The sequence below is a fragment of the Pleuronectes platessa genome, chromosome 16, assembly GCF_947347685.1.
Source record: "Pleuronectes platessa chromosome 16, fPlePla1.1, whole genome shotgun sequence".
Lineage (NCBI taxonomy): Eukaryota > Metazoa > Chordata > Actinopteri > Pleuronectiformes > Pleuronectidae > Pleuronectes > Pleuronectes platessa.
Window position 1 is genome coordinate 15796617 of NC_070641.1, and position 17320 is coordinate 15813936.

Below are 17320 nucleotides of genomic sequence, written 5' to 3' on the forward strand. Positions count from 1 at the left end.
ATTTAATTCAAAGTAGGCCTACACATGTATTATGTTCTCCTCTTCATAAGAGTTTGGTGTTTTCCTTTTTTGTAACAGGTTAAAATAGCAGTTAAACAGTTTTTTTTATTGTCGTTCTATAATTTAATAAATGCAACAAACTATAGTTTTTATATATATTGTATAACTATATATATAACTTTATAACCTGTGTAATCAAATATTTGTTTGGCTCCAGGCAGATTTAATTTGGGGGAAGAGAGGGCAAAATTGCTCTTTCGATACTAAAGGTTGACTACCCCTGGGTTAGTATGACACAAACACTAACTCACTCACTCACATGTCTCCCTTTCTCACACACACTCACACACACAAGTCTCCATTTCACACACACTTATTTAATCACTTTCTCTCTCTTTCTCTTTGTCCCTCTCTCTCTCACACATACACACACACATAGTCAAAATAGACTTTTTTGGGGGGGGGGGGGGCCTCAAAATTGTTCTTTGCCCAGGGCCTCCAATTAGCCAGAACCGCCCCTGAACTTTGCACGTTATATATGATAACTTTACCACAGAAGTGACCAATAAATAACAGCCTCTCCTTCTTTCTCTCTATTTGCACATTTCTTTCCTCCTCCTCCTCCTCCTTCTCCTCTCCATCTTGTTTGTGTACCTGTGTGTGTGAGCAGAATCTACATCTTGTGGGTACTTGGGTTTTATAATGTATACGCATTGGAGAAGGATTTTATCAACAAGCCTGCCTCGATTCCTTTATTGACTAGAACCACGGGAAACATTGATTAGTAAAAATTGTATTAGACCAATCCCAACTTAGCTAACTATTAATAATTATTAAATCATTATTTATTAAAGAAAGTCTTGGATCTGCCCCCACAATTAAATTAAAGTTAATAAAACCCAAAAATAATTTAGAAAAGATTTTGTCCTTGGCCCATATAACCCTTCCACTTGGCTTCAAGAAAACCGGTGTAGTAGTTTTTGCACAATCATGAAACAGACGGACAGCCGGGGAAACATAACCTGTTTTCCAGAGGTAATAAAATAAATCTCAATATGGAAAATCCAAAACACTCTTTGGAATTCTTTCCCATCTACAACCCTCACAGTGCCCCTCAAACAGAAAACACACAAGCAAATGCTAACTGAAGAACCAGATTAACCTTTTAAATTTGCAGTTAAAGACACACACATCAACATACCACCCTCAATTGTTCATGGACATTGTAACAGAATATACAGCTCTTGTCCAAGTGTCCTGCCTCAACTTCAAATATAAACACGACCTTTACACACTGACCCTTTCAAAGATGCAACGTTAAGTCAACACAATCGCAAAAAGTCTTTGGGAGAGTTCTCGACACATCTACCTCTGGTTGAGAAGAATGACTGGTCAGGATTTACATTTTTAATGTCAATGTCACACAAAATGTGAGAACTTGAATTTTACAATGTTTTTTGTGTCTTCTACATTGAGATTTAGAAAACACCATTTATTTTTGCATGTTTTTGCATAACCTCTCCTCTTATATTATTAGTTCACGCTAAGAAATGCATCGATAAAGCAGCTGCACATCTCTGGGTTAAGCTTTTCCTTCCGCTCTGCTATCATCTTCCTCAGGCTCTCCTCACCATCTTCTACATTCTTCATCAGAACTCGCCAGTTTTTAAGACAAGGGCCCAGCCAAGGAAATGCATTGTATATCTGCAATAACACCAAAAAAAAAAACGTAACTTGACACGACAGTTATAAGAGTAATGACAATGTAACATCTGTTCAGTCTGTTTGTTTGTATTCACTTCCTGTTTTATTTTGTTGTCCGGGTTCTTGTGTCTTGTGTCTAGCTTTACCTCCTGTTGGTTTCCCCACACACCTGTACCTTGTTTGTCATTAAGCACTCCCTATTTGTACCCTGTGTTCCCCCCCCCCTCTGCCAGATTGTCATTGTCGCCGTCGTGTGTTCATGCTCTCCAGCTATTTCCTCCGTGTTTTTGACTACCTGCTTTTTGACTCTGCCTGGATTTAGGACTTTGGATTTTGCCTTATCCCTGAATGGACTATTTAAGTAAAGTTTTATTTTTATACTTTATCTTGCTGTCTCCCGTGCTTCTTTTCTGCAACTGAGTCCCAGACTTGTAAAGGACCGTCACAAACAAAAAAAATTTTTAACTGCTACTTTATTAGTTTCAATTGAAATTGTTACGAATTTATGGGAAATGAATTCAAAATTGATTAGTGATAAGATCCCAAGATGTTTCCCAAGGGGAACTTTTAATGGCTCCTCTCTTCTGCCACCACTCCATCGGCATCGTGGCGAGTAGATAATAATAATGAAAAGTTTCGGGGGGAACTATCCCTTTAAAAGGTGATAAACTATATTGTTCAATTGGAACCATTTGGTACGATTCATTTTGATTGACATTGTGAGCCAGGTAGTATTCTAAGCAGATCAGCTGAATGGGGAGGAATGTGAAATCCGTCTATGAGCACACAGCCCCAGCTCTTATCCCCTCAAACAGAAAACACACAAGCAAATGCTAACTGAAGAACCAGATTAACCTTTTAAATTTGCAGTTAAAGACACACACATCAACATACCACCCTCAATTGTTCATGGACATTGTAACAGAATATACAGCTCTTGTCCAAGTGTCCTGCCTCAACTTCAAATATAAACACGACCTTTACACACTGACCCTTTCAAAGATGCAACGTTAAGTCAACACAATCGCAAAAAGTCTTTGGGAGAGTTCTCGACACATCTACCTCTGGTTGAGAAGAATGACTGGTCAGGATTTACATTTTTAATGTCAATGTCACACAAAATGTGAGAACTTGAATTTTACAATGTTTTTTGTGTCTTCTACATTGAGATTTAGAAAACACCATTTATTTTTGCATGTTTTTGCATAACCTCTCCTCTTATATTATTAGTTCACAGATTTGGTTTATTGTCGCTAATATACATCTTTTCTACACATGTACAGACTTGTGCAGCTTTATTTTATAGGTATGGAAAGATTGATTTACAAATACAGATTTTGTAATAATTTGATTGAGTTCACAGAATCTAAAGCTTTTTGACCCCGAACAGAAGTTTTTGTACCTGTGGAAAGGGCACAAGTTCTTCCCGACTACAGTCTTCACCCTGGAAGAAAAGGTGTCTTTCCACCATTGCTTGGAAGTCAGGGTTATTCTATGAGGGCTATAGTAACACATCCATAGACAGTGATTGGACAGTACTATGTGTAGGAAAAATGTAATGACGGGAGTGCTAATAAACACTTTGAGTTAAATTCTGTCCAAATCGAGAATTACTGCCCTGCAGGTGTCGGCCCTCTGCCAACCAGAGCACATTCAGTCTTCATTTTTTAAGATTCAATGAGGTCAATAACCTTTAATACCTTTAATCAGTCATAGGAGAAGCAGTAGTTGTAAATCTGATGATGGCCAAGTGACAGAATTCATGTAATTTTCAACATTAATAATGAAGTATGACAATATGTAAAATTCAAGAACATTAGAACCAAGAGGCTCAAGTTTACCAACCAGCTACACTAACAAGGTCTGTAAGCTTCAACTATTCCTTGCCCTTGTGTCCGTGGCTGTACTTAGATCAATCAATCAAATTCAATCAAATTTTTATTTGTATAGCCCATATTCACAAATCACTATTCGTCTCATAGGGTTTTAACATGGTGAGACCATCTGTCCTTATCCTTCAAGGAAAGTATATTACCATGGCTTGTGGGCTAGGCTATAATCAAATGATCTGAGGAACAAAATACAGGAATTAGATTAAGATCAAAATGAGAGAAAATAGATTTAATAAATGAGAAATAAAAATAATGTTTAAGTGACTGATGAGTGTGATATTTGATGCAGATCCAACTTCAAATCTGCATCTAATGAATCTAGTGAAATGTGATTTAATTTCTATAATGATTGAAATAATCACATCAGCCTCTTTAACATGAACCCGCTTGTAGCAGGAAAGGCAAACCACAGATTTGCTGAGTCAGTACACAACTTTTATGGTCGAGCTTATCATGACAATAGGTTACAAAGTGATGTCCTGGGTGTGTTGCATTACTTTTGTAAAACAGGCCCCAGCTGTCTCCCTCACTGGCGGCTGACAGCACACAGCTCGTGGGGGGGAGGGCTGAGGGTGAAGCCCACAGTCGGCATCAGATCCAGATCATCCTCTGTAACTCCTGGTGGAGGAGTGAAACGGAAGTGCTGGAGGAGGGAGGTGAAGATAAGGAAGAGCCCCATTCTGGCCAGACTCTCTCCAAGGCACATTCTGCGACCTGCGAGAACGAAGAGCTGCAGATGAGCTGATCCCGATCGTGTGGGAACATCATGAAATGTCTGTCAACACTACAGAGAAGACTACTGACAGCAATGCTGTTATACCTGCAGAAAAGGCCATGAAGGCATCTCTCTTGGTAAATTTCCCCTCCGCATCTAGGAAGTGAGAAGGGTTGAAAGTGTGCGGGCTCGCCCATTCGCTCTCGTCATTCAGAACAGAGGTCAGAAGAGGAAACACGGTGGTTCCCTGCAGTCAACAAAATAAATCAGGCGTCAGAACCAAAGTACCAGTTTCAGAGTTTTCACAAATGGAAGAAAAAGAATCCTGCAAAAATGTGTGGCCGGATGTCAGTTACTGACCTCTTTGATAAAGTAGCCCTGGAAGGTGACGTCTCGGCTGGTTTTGTGAGGGAGGGCCATGGGGAGAATGTTGGCCTTTCTCTGAATCTCATGGATGACAGCGTCGGTGTACGGCAGGTTCTTCCTGTCCTCCCCTCGAGCCTGACGGCCTCCGATCACCCTGCTCAGCTCCTCCTGGACTTTGTCTGGATGCACGTGAAACTGATATTACGACGCTACTTTAGTTAAGATTAAACTGACACAAGCCTGTGGATGTATTGTTCACCTTGAACATGAGGGTACTTGGCCATTAAAAGCAGGCTCCAATGAATTGTAGTTGCCATGGTATCAGTCCCAGCGCCAAACAAATTTGATACACTGTAGAGCAGGTTGTCATCGTGGTAGAATGAATCCTTTATTCCAGACTCCTATAGAGGGATTGATCACTTATTGATTAGTCAGATTATCACTTTAGAAGTGGATTCAAAGGAGTTGGGCTCCTCACCTCCAGGTTCTGCTTGCGGCTAAGAAATGCATCGATAAAGCAGCTGCACATCTCTGGGTTAAGCTTTTCCTTCCGCTCTGCTATCATCTTCCTCAGGCTCTCCTCACCATCTTCTACATTCTTCATCAGAACTCGCCAGTTTTTAAGACAAGGGCCCAGCCAAGGAAATGCATTGTATATCTGCAATAACACCAAAAAAAAAAACGTAACTTGACACGACAGTTATAAGAGTAATGACAATGTAACATCTGTTCAGTCTGTTTGTTTGTATTCACTTCCTGTTTTATTTTGTTGTCCGGGTTCTTGTGTCTTGTGTCTAGCTTTACCTCCTGTTGGTTTCCCCACACACCTGTACCTTGTTTGTCATTAAGCACTCCCTATTTGTACCCCGTGTTCCCCCCCCCTCTGCCAGATTGTCATTGTCGCCGTCGTGTGTTCATGCTCTCCAGCTATTTCCTCCGTGTTTTTGACTACCTGCTTTTTGACTCTGCCTGGATTTAGGACTTTGGATTTTGCCTTATCCCTGAATGGACTATTTAAGTAAAGTTTTATTTTTATACTTTATCTTGCTGTCTCCCGTGCTTCTTTTCTGCAACTGAGTCCCAGACTTGTAAAGGACCGTCACAAACAAAAAAATTTTTTAACTGCTACTTTATTAGTTTCAATTGAAATTGTTACGAATTTATGGGAAATGAATTCAAAATTGATTAGTGATAAGATCCCAAGATGTTTCCCAAGGGGAACTTTTAATGGCTCCTCTCTTCTGCCACCACTCCATCGGCATCGTGGCGAGTAGATAATAATAATGAAAAGTTTCGGGGGGAACTATCCCTTTAAAAGGTGATAAACTATATTGTTCAATTGGAACCATTTGGTACGATTCATTTTGATGGACATTGTGAGCCAGGTAGTATTCTAAGCAGATCAGCTGAATGGGGAGGAATGTGAAATCCGTCTATGAGCACACAGCCCCAGCTCTTCTCCGGGACAAGCTGACACAGCTGAGCGTGCCTGAGCCCACCTGCAGGTGGATCACTAACTTCCTGACCAACAGGAAGCAGCGCGTGAGGCTGGGCAAGCTTGTCTCTGAGACCCGGACCATCAGCACTGGAGCCCCACAAGGTTGTGTGCTCTCTCCTCTCCTCTTCTCCCTCTACACCAACAACTGCACCTCCAGCCGTCCCTCTGTCAAACTCCTGAAGTTTGCCGTCGACACAACCCATATTGGACTCATCTCCAATGGGGACGAGGCCGCCTACAGAGAGGAAGTTAACAGCCTGGCTTCCTGGTGCAGCCAGAACTACCTGGAGCTGAACGCTTTAAAAAACTGTAGAGATGGTAGCAGACTTCAGGAGGAGCCCAGCCCAAACAGCTCCCCTCATCATGTGCGACTTCCCAGTTAAAACAGTGGAGTCTTTCAGATTCCTGGGGACGATCATCGCACAGGACCTGAGGTTGGCGGAGAACATCACCTCCATCATCAAGAAGGCCCAGCAGAGGATGTTCTTCCTGCGGCAACTGAGGAAATTCAACATGCCGCGGAAAGTGATGGTTGAGTTCTACACAGCCATCATTGAGTCCATCCTCACCTCATCTATAACCGTCTGGTTTGCTGCCTCCACTGCCAAGGGCAAGGGCAGACTGCAGCGGATCATTCGGTCAGCTGAGAAGGTCATCGGCTGTGACCTGCCGGCTCTCATAGATCTGTCCCACTCCAGGACCAGTAAGAGAGCAGGCAAGATCATTGCTGATCCTGCCCATCCCGGTCACCACCTATTCCAGAGGCTCTACTCTATTACTGTATATATTGTTGTTCTATATTGTTGTTTTTATATTGTTTGTACAGTGCAACAACCACACCAAGGCAATTTCCTGTATGTGCAATGATACATTACAATAAAAATAATTCTGATTCTGAAAATGTATATTCAACAACTCAAAAAGACCCATGGTTGTTAGTTGTTAACTAGATATTCTAAGAAAATTTAAATTGGTTATTTTGAAAAAAAGACAAAATATGCACAGGGATGTTAAAATAAAGGTCAAATCTATAAGTAGCAGTACCTGGATGGACTTTGTTCCTGCTAGATAGAAGGACTCATGGCTTCTTTCCACAGTAGTATGGAGTTCAGGGTCGCTGTATTCAAACCTCTTCCCAAATACCAAAGCTGATATGATATTCGTAGATGCATAAGCGATTGTCCGGCTGTTGTTGAAGGCTTTACCTGAGAGAAGAGTCAGACACAAGGTGTTAATTATTCAAGCAACTGCAGCAAACTGAAAAGGATAAATGTAGCCCTGACACAATAATATTGTACCAGTGGCGGCTGGTCATCGGGGACCTAGGGCGCCCAGCCCTCAAGCATCCGGAGACAAAATACCTTGTATAAAAATGGTAAACATAATTTAATTGTATAATAATATTTCACTCGTAAAATGCTTCTGTTAGCCCGTAAGCGCCTGTGAACATATATATAAAACAGTGTATTTACTTGGGTGTGGAGATTCTGCTCTAACAAAGTTCAGCCCTGAGTCTCCAGAAGTGTTTTGTTGTCTCCAACACTTCACCCACATTGGCATAGTGGTGAGTAGATGAGTGAATTTTCAGTTTTGGGTGAACTAATCCTTTACATTTTTGGCAACCACGGGACCTGAGAATGCTCTTTAATTGGTTGTTGCAGATTAGCCCCAGGACGGAGCTCTCCCCCTTTTATTTACAGCAAATAGGAATTGATTTAGGATTTTGTACTCTAAAATGATTGGGAAACCCCGACGCCGTCTCGAGGCTTCAGGGGGACTGAACTGAAGACACTAAAACAATAAAAAAGAGCATATATCAAATGAGAGCCTATTACTAAAATATTGTTGTGTTTTTGTAATTTTTCGCAGCTCCAATTTATCCGTTGGATAGGATTGCAAAGGCCATGCCCACAGTGAGGAAATCCAGCACAGTTAATATTTGTCTCCTACCTGACCCTCGGGGGGGCTCCCTACAACTGTAGAAAATGTACCTTTGTGCTTTTTGAATTCTTCAATCAGGTTGTCACATTCCTCAATGATTTGTCCTTCAGTGCTCCTCTTCCCCATCCCCAAATCTCTCAGTGTGGACAGAGCAAAGCGCCTCATCTCTTTCCACGTGTCGCCGTTGGTGAATAGTATTCCTGTGAAAGCAAAGAAAACAGAAAGGTTCAACCCAAAGAGATAATGTTTGCTCTTCTACAGCTCTAGGGACAAAAGTGTTTTAATCAGCGTTAGTTTCAATTCTTTGGATTTCGCTTGAAAACTGATAAAAATTATGAGTTGTTCATCATCAAAAACAACACGCATATCATTACTTCTGCTTTGTTGTCACCCCTGTCCATTGTTTGTAGGTAAAACCAGTGTTGCCAACTAAAAGTCGCTAAATGACGTCATCGCCCAATTTGCCTATTGTAATGGACGCTTCAGGAGAGAGGAATAAAGATGTGGGAGAGACAAAAAGTGAGTAAATATGTTAACAAATACATGCTAGCGTTCTACTGTTGAGTCTTGTTTTTTGGGGTTTGCCATTGAAATACAAATACAAATACAACCACACTTAGTCATTTTCCACTATCCTTAGTTATTTTTCCACCACAATGGTCTCATATATGGCCTTGTAGGCCTCCCTGCGCATTGGAGACACTGAAAATCAGTTATAAGTCTCCCGTACCAAGAACTACTACAAATACTTCATACTCCTCCTTCGTCACATTATGGAACCCATTGTTAATCCCCGTCATAACGGAAGCATTGTCAGTCCCTATCCCGAGGAGTTTATCTTTTTTGAGGCAACACTTCTCCAGGAAAGCCACAACAACTCGGGCTATAGATCTGGCATCTCCTCCCTCCAACTCAACAAGCCCCAGAAATGATGAGACAATTGTGTCTTTGGTATCACGAAAGTACCTTATCACAACCCCCCACTTTGTCCTGTGCATTTTGAAGTGAGTAGCAGCAGTGGAGTCTGAGAAAGCAGCTTTACATGCTTCCCCAATGTGATCACATGCCAGCATGGAACTGTGTCCAGCAATAACTAATGCCATGGTGGCTTCAGCCTTTTTTGCAGTCAATTTTTATACTCATTAATGGCAGCTTTCCTTTGGAGTATGCTTTTGAGTTGTCATGTTCTTTTTTATATCACAAAGTTTTGGCATTAAAAATATCTTCTTACTGTTTGTATAACAGACCACGACAAGGATATCCGGGAGAAGTCAAACGAATTTTAGGCATAAGCAAATATACATAAGGCGTTTCAGCCCCCCCCTTGAGCAGTTTATCTTGAGATACCCATATTACATTACATGTCATTTAGCTGACGCTTTCGTCCAAAGTGACTTACATTTTTAGAACACTCATCATTTATGAGGAGCCATTTAGGGGTTCAGTATCTTGCCAAGGACACTTAGGCATGCAGATGGGAAAGAGTGGGATTCGAACCGGCAACCTTCTTGTTGCAGAACACCCGCTCCATTCCCTAGGACACGCTCTCCCACTATCTATATATCAAGAAGTTACCTATATGTAACTCACCCGGTGAGAGGGCTGATGTTGCTGCGTAGCTGGCTCCGATGCTCTCTTGGCGTACTTTTAAAAGATGCTTGAGGCTTGGATAAATATTGTCCATGTTTAGTATCTTTAGTTAACTAGCATCGCAGTGCACGGCGCACACACACAGGCTCGGGGATTGTCCTCTGGTCATGCGACAGGTCCTCATTTGACTCCTTTCTGCGACCAGGGGGCCGAGGCCCACACTTTGGGAATGATTGCAATAGCTAATTTTTTTTATTGGCATTTATTTTGTGAAGCACTTAGTAAGCTAGTTTAGATAAGTGCTCTATAGATAACGTTATGTTTATAATGTTAACATAGACAAAGACAGAAGTCCAAACGTTTCTCTCTCACCATTTTCTTTGCTAAAATCATGGAATATTGGGGTGATCATTCTGTCTCCAAACTCCTCAGCATGGTTGACCAGCGCCTCTTTGACTGTCCTGTATCCGGCCAGAACCACCACCTTCTTCAGCCCAAAGTAGACTGTGAACACTGGTCCGTACTGTTTGGACAGCTAAAACATCAAGACAGGTAAAACAATGAGACCCACAGCATTAGATTAGAAGTAATATAACTGCCAGAATAAATAAATGTCCCCAGGAATCAGATATAAGACGTTTCTCACATGAAAAAGAGAGCTGTCGAGCTCCTTGAGATCCACCTGGAGCAGGTTGCCAAGCAGGGGAAGAGGTTTAGGTCCTGGAAGCTCCCTCTGGTTTGTAGGGGAGCTCAGGCTGGAGGACCAAAGGTAGAGGAGCAGCAGAAGCACAATGGCCCCCAGCAGAGAGGATGAAGCAGAGGACTGGAGAAGATCTTCAAACATGATTCCAATGGAGGAGTCTTGACTTAACCCTTCTCACACAGCAACTTTCATCACAGAGTTCAAGATGCTACTGGTGAAGAGGCGTGACAGAACCATGACTTATCAACACCCTGCCCTCAAAAGAGACTTTGTCATGATGGCAAATATTTACATAAGATCACTCCTGCTGATTAGCGGTCGGAAAGTGCAGCAACACAGCGACACCTATAAAATGTGGATGAATACAATGGAAACATGAGGAATGACCCTCTGTGTGGTTGTCCCCTCACCGTTTCCACCACTCACACCTCTTCAACCCTGTGAAGGGGTAGAAGCAATGATTAGTTTTAATGGATGTTCTTTTTTAAATATTATTTCTAAATACTCCAAATTAAGGTTGCTGTTGTGACCACACACCATCCTGAAGACTTAAACTAAACGGCAGCCTCTCCAAAGGAAGCCTGCTGCATGTTAAAAATTAGCCGTCACTGGTTAATCAGACACAAATGTATTTAAGCCTTCCATCTCTTCAATATACTCTTTTACAGCTCGCATGTTTCCAGCGTAACCTGAACCAGTCAGGAGCAGGTTAAACTTGACTTATTCACTCCACTGTTGTTCACGTCACTTCCACGAGTGTGCAGCCTTGACGATCAACTCATGAGGAAAAAAAGAATTTGACAGCTGATGAAATCATGATTTTAAAAGCAGCTTAAACTAAATTTCCCCTTTATGAAATAATTATTTATTTATTTATTTGCTAACATCAAAACATTTTGAACATTGTATTGTAATTTCACTTTATATTATCCAGTAGAAATAAAGACGTAGGCGCTAAAATAAACACAATAGACACTGATATCAACAATTTGTTGGGAAATCATCTCTGACTAATTGTACAAAAGAAAAGTAAATCAGTTTGTAAAAAGAAATCCCCACATGCTGAAACGCAGGAATACCCTCTCGTCTTCTCTTACTATAAAAGTCCTAATACATCAAGTTTCTATCAATATATATATAAAAAAGAACAGGTTAATCTGCGTTCCCATCTTTAATTTGTTCATCATCCTCTCAGATCAGTTCTGTATCCTGATGCAGATCTGACTTTGTTCACAGCTCTTGATCTCGAGGATTTGGACAGCATGAAAAATAGAAGAAAAACTATTTATTCAAATGGCAAAGGCTGTTTTAATCCAGTGCTCTGGCCGTCTCCCTCACTGGCGACGAGCCGCACACAGCTCATGAGGTAAAGGGCTGAGGGTGAAGCCCACAGCCGGTGTCAGATCCAGTTCATCCTCCTCCACTCCGGGTGGAGGAGTGAAGCGAAAGCACTGAAGGAGGGAGGCGAAGAAGATGAAGAGCTCCATCTTTGCCAGACTCTCTCCGGGACACACTCTGCGGCCTGGTTGCAAAAAAACATGTGTGTTCAAGTGTATATTAGATCTGATCTATAAAGGAAAATAAAAACGTGTGACGAAGCTGCTGTACCTGCAGAGAAGGGCATGAAGGCGTCTCTCTTGATGAATTTACCCTCGCTGTCCAGGAAGTGGGACGGGTTGAAAGTGTGTGGGGTCTCCCATTCGCTCTCATCAGCCAGGACAGAAGATAGAAGAGGAAACACAATAGTCCCCTGTCATGAAACGGGGAAAAAGCACGTAAAGCCTGAGAATGAAGGCATTTCCCAGTGTTCAGAGGTGGAAGACCCAGCAAACACAAATGTATATGTATTGACCTGAATGTGAGTTACTGACCTCTTTGATAAAGAAGCCCTGGAAGGTGACGTCTCGGCTGGTTTTGTGAGGAATGGACATGGGGACAATGTTGGCCAGTCTCTGCGTCTCATGGACGACGGCGTCCGTGTACGGCAGGTTCTTCCTGTCCTCCACCCGAACCTGACGGCCTCCGATCACCCTGCTCAGCTCCTCCTGGACTTTGTCTGGATGCACATGAAACTGATATAAAAACTTGACAAATGTGGGACGCTACTTTAATCCTGTTTTTGATCCGGTCATTTATCTAGACCGGACTGTTTCCTATCACCCGACTCAACTCCTTCTGCCCCTGGTCTGGCGTCACGAGATGAGTAATATCAAAGCATGTTTGAAGTGCTCACATATTCGGCTTCTAGTGTTTTTCCCTGTCCTTTATTGTCTCATGAAGAAGATATTTCTTTTAATTGGTATAAAAATCTAGCAACCACAGATTAATATTCACTCTTAAGAAACAATTCAAATGAGAGGTTAATGTCTTCAGACAGCTTCTACACAAATAAAACCAAAAGGCTTTTCAAGGCACCCACAGGTTAAAACATACATACTTCATCTTACCTTGTAAATGGGGATGTTTGGCCATAAACAGCAAACCCCATCTGAGTGTACTTGCAGTGGTGTCGGTTCCAGCAGCAAACAAGTTTGTTATCGTAAAAATTAAGTTTAAGTCATTGTAGTGAGTGTCCGTAACACAAGAGTCCTGAGAGAAAGAAAAGTCACAGACCATTATAAAATATTCGTGGGCCACAATCTTATTCTGTATCTAATAAAAAACATGAACTATTTTTGAAAATGGCATCCCACCTGTTCTTTCTGTGTCCGAACCATAAAACAGTCCACTAACCCCCTGCAGGAGTTCGGGTTCAGCGTCTCTCTCAGTTGCTTGATTAAGTCTCTCACATCCCTGATGCTCGAGTGGAGATTTTGTAATATGAGCTGCCGGGTTCTTATCCAACCCAACAACCTGGGAAACATGTTGTAAATCTGTGGCACAACAGTAAAAAGACAACAGAGATGATTTCAGACAGTTCTCAACAAATCTGTTGATGTTTGTTAAACACACTGAGCATCGGCCACATGAAGTGTTAAAGCTCATGAAAGAAATAGAATGGAAGTCAGCATAGCACATACACCAAGGCCCAATAGTTCCCTTTAAATTCAATCAAGCTACACCAAATATAAAACACACATAGACATTAAGCAAATAAATATGCCTGTATTTCTCTTTTATGAATCCCTCCCTGTGAAAGTGGTCAAAAAAACAAAAAACAAAAATCACAATTTTAGGGGAAGTGGAAAAAATTGTTCTGCACCCAATTTTAAGGGGGTTCCTTCTTGGCCTATAAATTGTCCTTGTAACAAGTTTCAATAAAATCAGTCTTTGTGTTTTTGCATAATCCTGTGAACGGACGTCATTGGCAGGGATGATACAAATAAAGAGAGCTTATTAACTGTAGTACATAAATATTTTACTTTTCAACACTTCAACTTCAAAAATTCCCAAAGCAACTGTAAACAAATGCTGCAAGTTATTTGTATCCTCCATCATTTGAGGTGATTCTCCTTTTTAGTCACGTCCTGATGTGTCAACATACAAACAAGATCACATCTGTCATCACTGCTGACGAACACATCCCCTTTAATCAGAACTAATAAAAAAAAAAAAACATGAGCTTTACCTGGATTGAAGCGGCGCCGCTGTATCGAATGCTTTCATTCGATCTTCTCACCAGGTTTTGAAACCGAGGGTCGTTGTATTCAAATCTGCTCCCGTACACGATGGAGGAGATGATGTTGGACGTGGCATAATTTAATGGATTTGCTGTATCAAAAGGTTTCCCTACCGGAGACAGGAAGTAAAATACGTTACATTTGTTGTTTTGGCACATCAGAACATTTTGTCAGGTTCTCACATTAACTCAATACCTTTGTGCTCCTCGAACATCTGGATCAGGAACTGGCACTCCTCCACGATTTTATCCTCAATTACTCTTTTGCCCATCCCGAAGTCTCTCAGGGTGGAGAGGGCGAAACGCCTCATTTCCTTCCACGACTCTCCGTTTGCAAAAATGATCCCTTTTAAATCAAATCACACACACGGTCATCCAGAATTTCCACGGATTTTGCTTTTGTGCCTATGAGGAAAAGAAATAATAAAGTGTTGACCTTACCATGACCTTGATTCATTTCATAAAACATGGGGTAGATGTATCGGTCTCCAAACTCCTCTGAGAAGCTGACCAGAGCCTCCTTGACCGCCTTGTATCCAGCCAGCACCACCACTTTATCAGGTCCAAAGTAAACAGTGAACACTGAGCCATATTTCTCTGAAAGCTGAAATAACACAAAAGTCCCACATAGATGACCTGTGTCGGTCGACAAACTGTAGCGTGTGGATGTTGCCTGAATAATGAGATGACCTGTGTATGGAGCTCTTTGCCTTATATATTATCAACAACACTATGTGGCACCCCTAGCTGTCTTTGAGAAGAATTTTGACTGTACTAAGACTTGGTATTGTGTTGTGATAGTTTATCCCTGAGTGTGTTATTTTATAACTGTCACCACTGTCTCTTCTGTCTGCGTGTTGTTGTTTTTTGTAAATGATTTGTTTGTCTACAATACTGATTCCAATATGGTTAGAAGAAGCTGTGTATTTCCCTTCTTGAATGACGAATTATTTATATCAAATAAGGTATTAAAAATTAAGGTGTTTCATTATATTTATACTTTCAAATTTACAGCTTGTGGCTTCTGCTTTGTATGAGTGCAGGATACAGCCGTTTTTCATGATGTCGTGCGTGTGCTAAGCACACGGGCGCAGCGGTGTCCAAATGTGTGACGTGTGACCGATAACTCTGAGTTTACGGTTACATTTTGACTGTCACAAGTTAACCTGGGCGTGTTCCCTGAAACAACAACTCATGTTAAGTTGTGCACAGGCTTCACAGTGATAAAAGCATACAGGTGAATCTATTTATCACTCTGATCAGTGGTACAGTGGACAGTGCCATTGTCACTACGTTTATTTTTATGTGGACCACAGCAGATCGATTCCCGTGGTGGGATTTTTTCACATTTATATTTAGCCTCGTCACACATGTGTCATGTTGACAACACACTCGACACACTTCGGACAGATCATCTGTTGATTTCACACAGATAAACAACACTTGACTTACAGAAGCTACGACAAACCAACACACCCGTTCTGTGATGAGCGTTTGGCTTGTTTTCATTCTCCGATGACAGAACCTGATCATCGACAACAACGAGAACATCTTTTAAAATCCCGTCCGCTGACTTTAACCAGCAGCCACAGGAGGACACGTGTAGCTCCACACGTCCATTAGAAGCACGTTCACCAACTTAACTCATGAAAACACCGCTCGAGCTTCCGCCTTGTTGATGTGAGGGATGTTTACATGTACCTGTTGTTTGGTGTGTGCGCGTTGTAATGATCACCAGCGACAAACAAAAGCACTTCGAGTGGAGCTGGTGACGCGTGTGTGTTCTTCAATGCTCCCTGTGTCTCCTATGAAGAGGAGCGTCAGATTTGTAAAGCCTGGTATTACGTTTAAAGCGTTTATTCTGTGTTCGGACTATCACCAGATGACATGGGCGTTACCTTAAAGCACATCTGGTGATATACATCTGACAAAGCAAAGAACGAGACATTTATCTAACGCGCGGTGTACATTTCAGCGACTCGGTGGCGTAGTGATATCGTCATCAGGCTAGAAGCTTATAGTGTTTAGCTTGTTGTTTCGAATCCCGATCAAGGATTTTTTACTATTTTTTTTTTTACCATTTAAATGTATATTGCGGTCTCAACGTGATGCTGACACGGACACATGAACTCGTGAAGGGTTTTTGTAGGATTTTTATTTCAGCAAGACCTTCAGTAGATCACCGCACTTCACACACAGGCGCTTTGTGAAAATGACGAATCTGCCACCGGCTCTTAAAAAACAGCCTCAACATCTGGAATGTCGCCAGAAGCCATGCCCGCCAGTTAAACTGGAACACTTGTTTACGGGGCGGTACAGCTTCGAGCAGCTATACTCGTACTCCTCCGAGAAAATCAGAAAAGGATGCAAAAATACCAGGAGGAATGGGAAAAAGCAAACACTGTTGCCCATGGTGGGCTGAGTCACCCCACCACGTTCTGTTTGCACTTTTGTTATTCCACTAAAAATATGCACTATTTCCGGATGGATGTTCTGCTTTCTACCTATTGTTTTATATTAATGTATACAGTTTTAAGTTAAGCAAGACAGGTTTCTGTTTAAGAAAGATTCGTACTTTATTCAGTTAATTTTGTTTATTATTAAAGGGAAGTGCTGGATAATAATTTGTTTCTCATGTGTTCATGTCTCTCACAAATATGCATCTAAATCAATTTAGGATAAAAAAGTTAAGCACGCCAGGAAGGGTGAAGGCAATGAGGTGTCCCTTATTTATTTTTCAGAGCGTTGGCAACCCTAGTCTCACCTCACACAGGGTCCTGTAAGGTCTCTTGAGATCCAGCTGCAACACGTTGCCGAGCAGGGGCAGAGGCCTCGGCCCCGGGGGACCCGTCCCCGCTTCTCCCGGGCTGTGGCGGCTGGAGACGAGGCAGAGGACGAGGAGCACAACAGCAGCGGCCAGCAGAGCGGTGGGGCTGGAGACGAGGGAGAAAAACAAGTCCTCCACAACAGCCATTGGTTCAGTCGATGTCCTGCTGTTGTTCTCTCCTCCGTGAGTGAAGTGTCAACGCTGATCTCTGCTCAGGAACTTGAAATATAGTGTGAGCCGTCGTGTGTCCACCTCCTCCTCCTTCTCCTCTCACTTCTGTGATGAGCCTCTGCCTGACGTCACCTGTGACATGAACGCGCATTCTCCCCTGGCGCACCGGAAACGTGCATCCTCTGTTAAACAACAACAAAAACAACAGCAACAACAAAAACAACAGCAAAAAACACAACCGCAGCAACAACAACTATAACAAAAGCAACAAAAAAACAACAACAACAGCAGCAT

The 17320-nt window shown here is 42.0% G+C and overlaps 2 protein-coding genes across 3 annotated transcripts; both read right to left on the bottom strand.

Moving 5' to 3' along the window:
• Positions 1-724: 724 nt before the first annotated feature.
• LOC128458231 (cytochrome P450 2K1) lies at positions 725-11119 on the bottom strand. Its single transcript, XM_053443000.1, has 10 exons — positions 10353-11119; positions 10079-10241; positions 8167-8316; positions 7220-7380; positions 5156-5335; positions 4937-5078; positions 4672-4856; positions 4417-4558; positions 4094-4310; positions 725-1704 (listed from the first exon to the last, which is right to left on the bottom strand). The coding sequence occupies exons 1-9, from the start codon at positions 10548-10550 to the stop codon at positions 4123-4125; spliced, it is 1509 nt and encodes a 502-aa protein (XP_053298975.1). The 5' UTR covers positions 10551-11119; the 3' UTR covers positions 725-1704; positions 4094-4122.
• A 132-nt stretch (positions 11120-11251) lies between these two features.
• On the bottom strand, positions 11252-17148 carry LOC128458230 (cytochrome P450 2K1). 2 transcript variants are annotated; one of them, XM_053442998.1, is made up of 9 exons: positions 16793-17148; positions 14470-14632; positions 14225-14374; positions 13978-14138; positions 13103-13282; positions 12857-12998; positions 12281-12465; positions 12018-12159; positions 11252-11931 (listed from the first exon to the last, which is right to left on the bottom strand). In XM_053442998.1, exons 1-9 carry the CDS (start codon positions 17000-17002, stop codon positions 11744-11746), a joined length of 1521 nt encoding a protein of 506 aa, XP_053298973.1. In that variant the 5' UTR covers positions 17003-17148; the 3' UTR covers positions 11252-11743. The 2 variants fall into 2 exon arrangements, with proteins under 2 accessions (XP_053298973.1, XP_053298974.1); XM_053442999.1 differs by lacking the exon at positions 16793-17148 and adding an exon at positions 15481-16744.
• Positions 17149-17320: the final 172 nt, after the last annotated feature.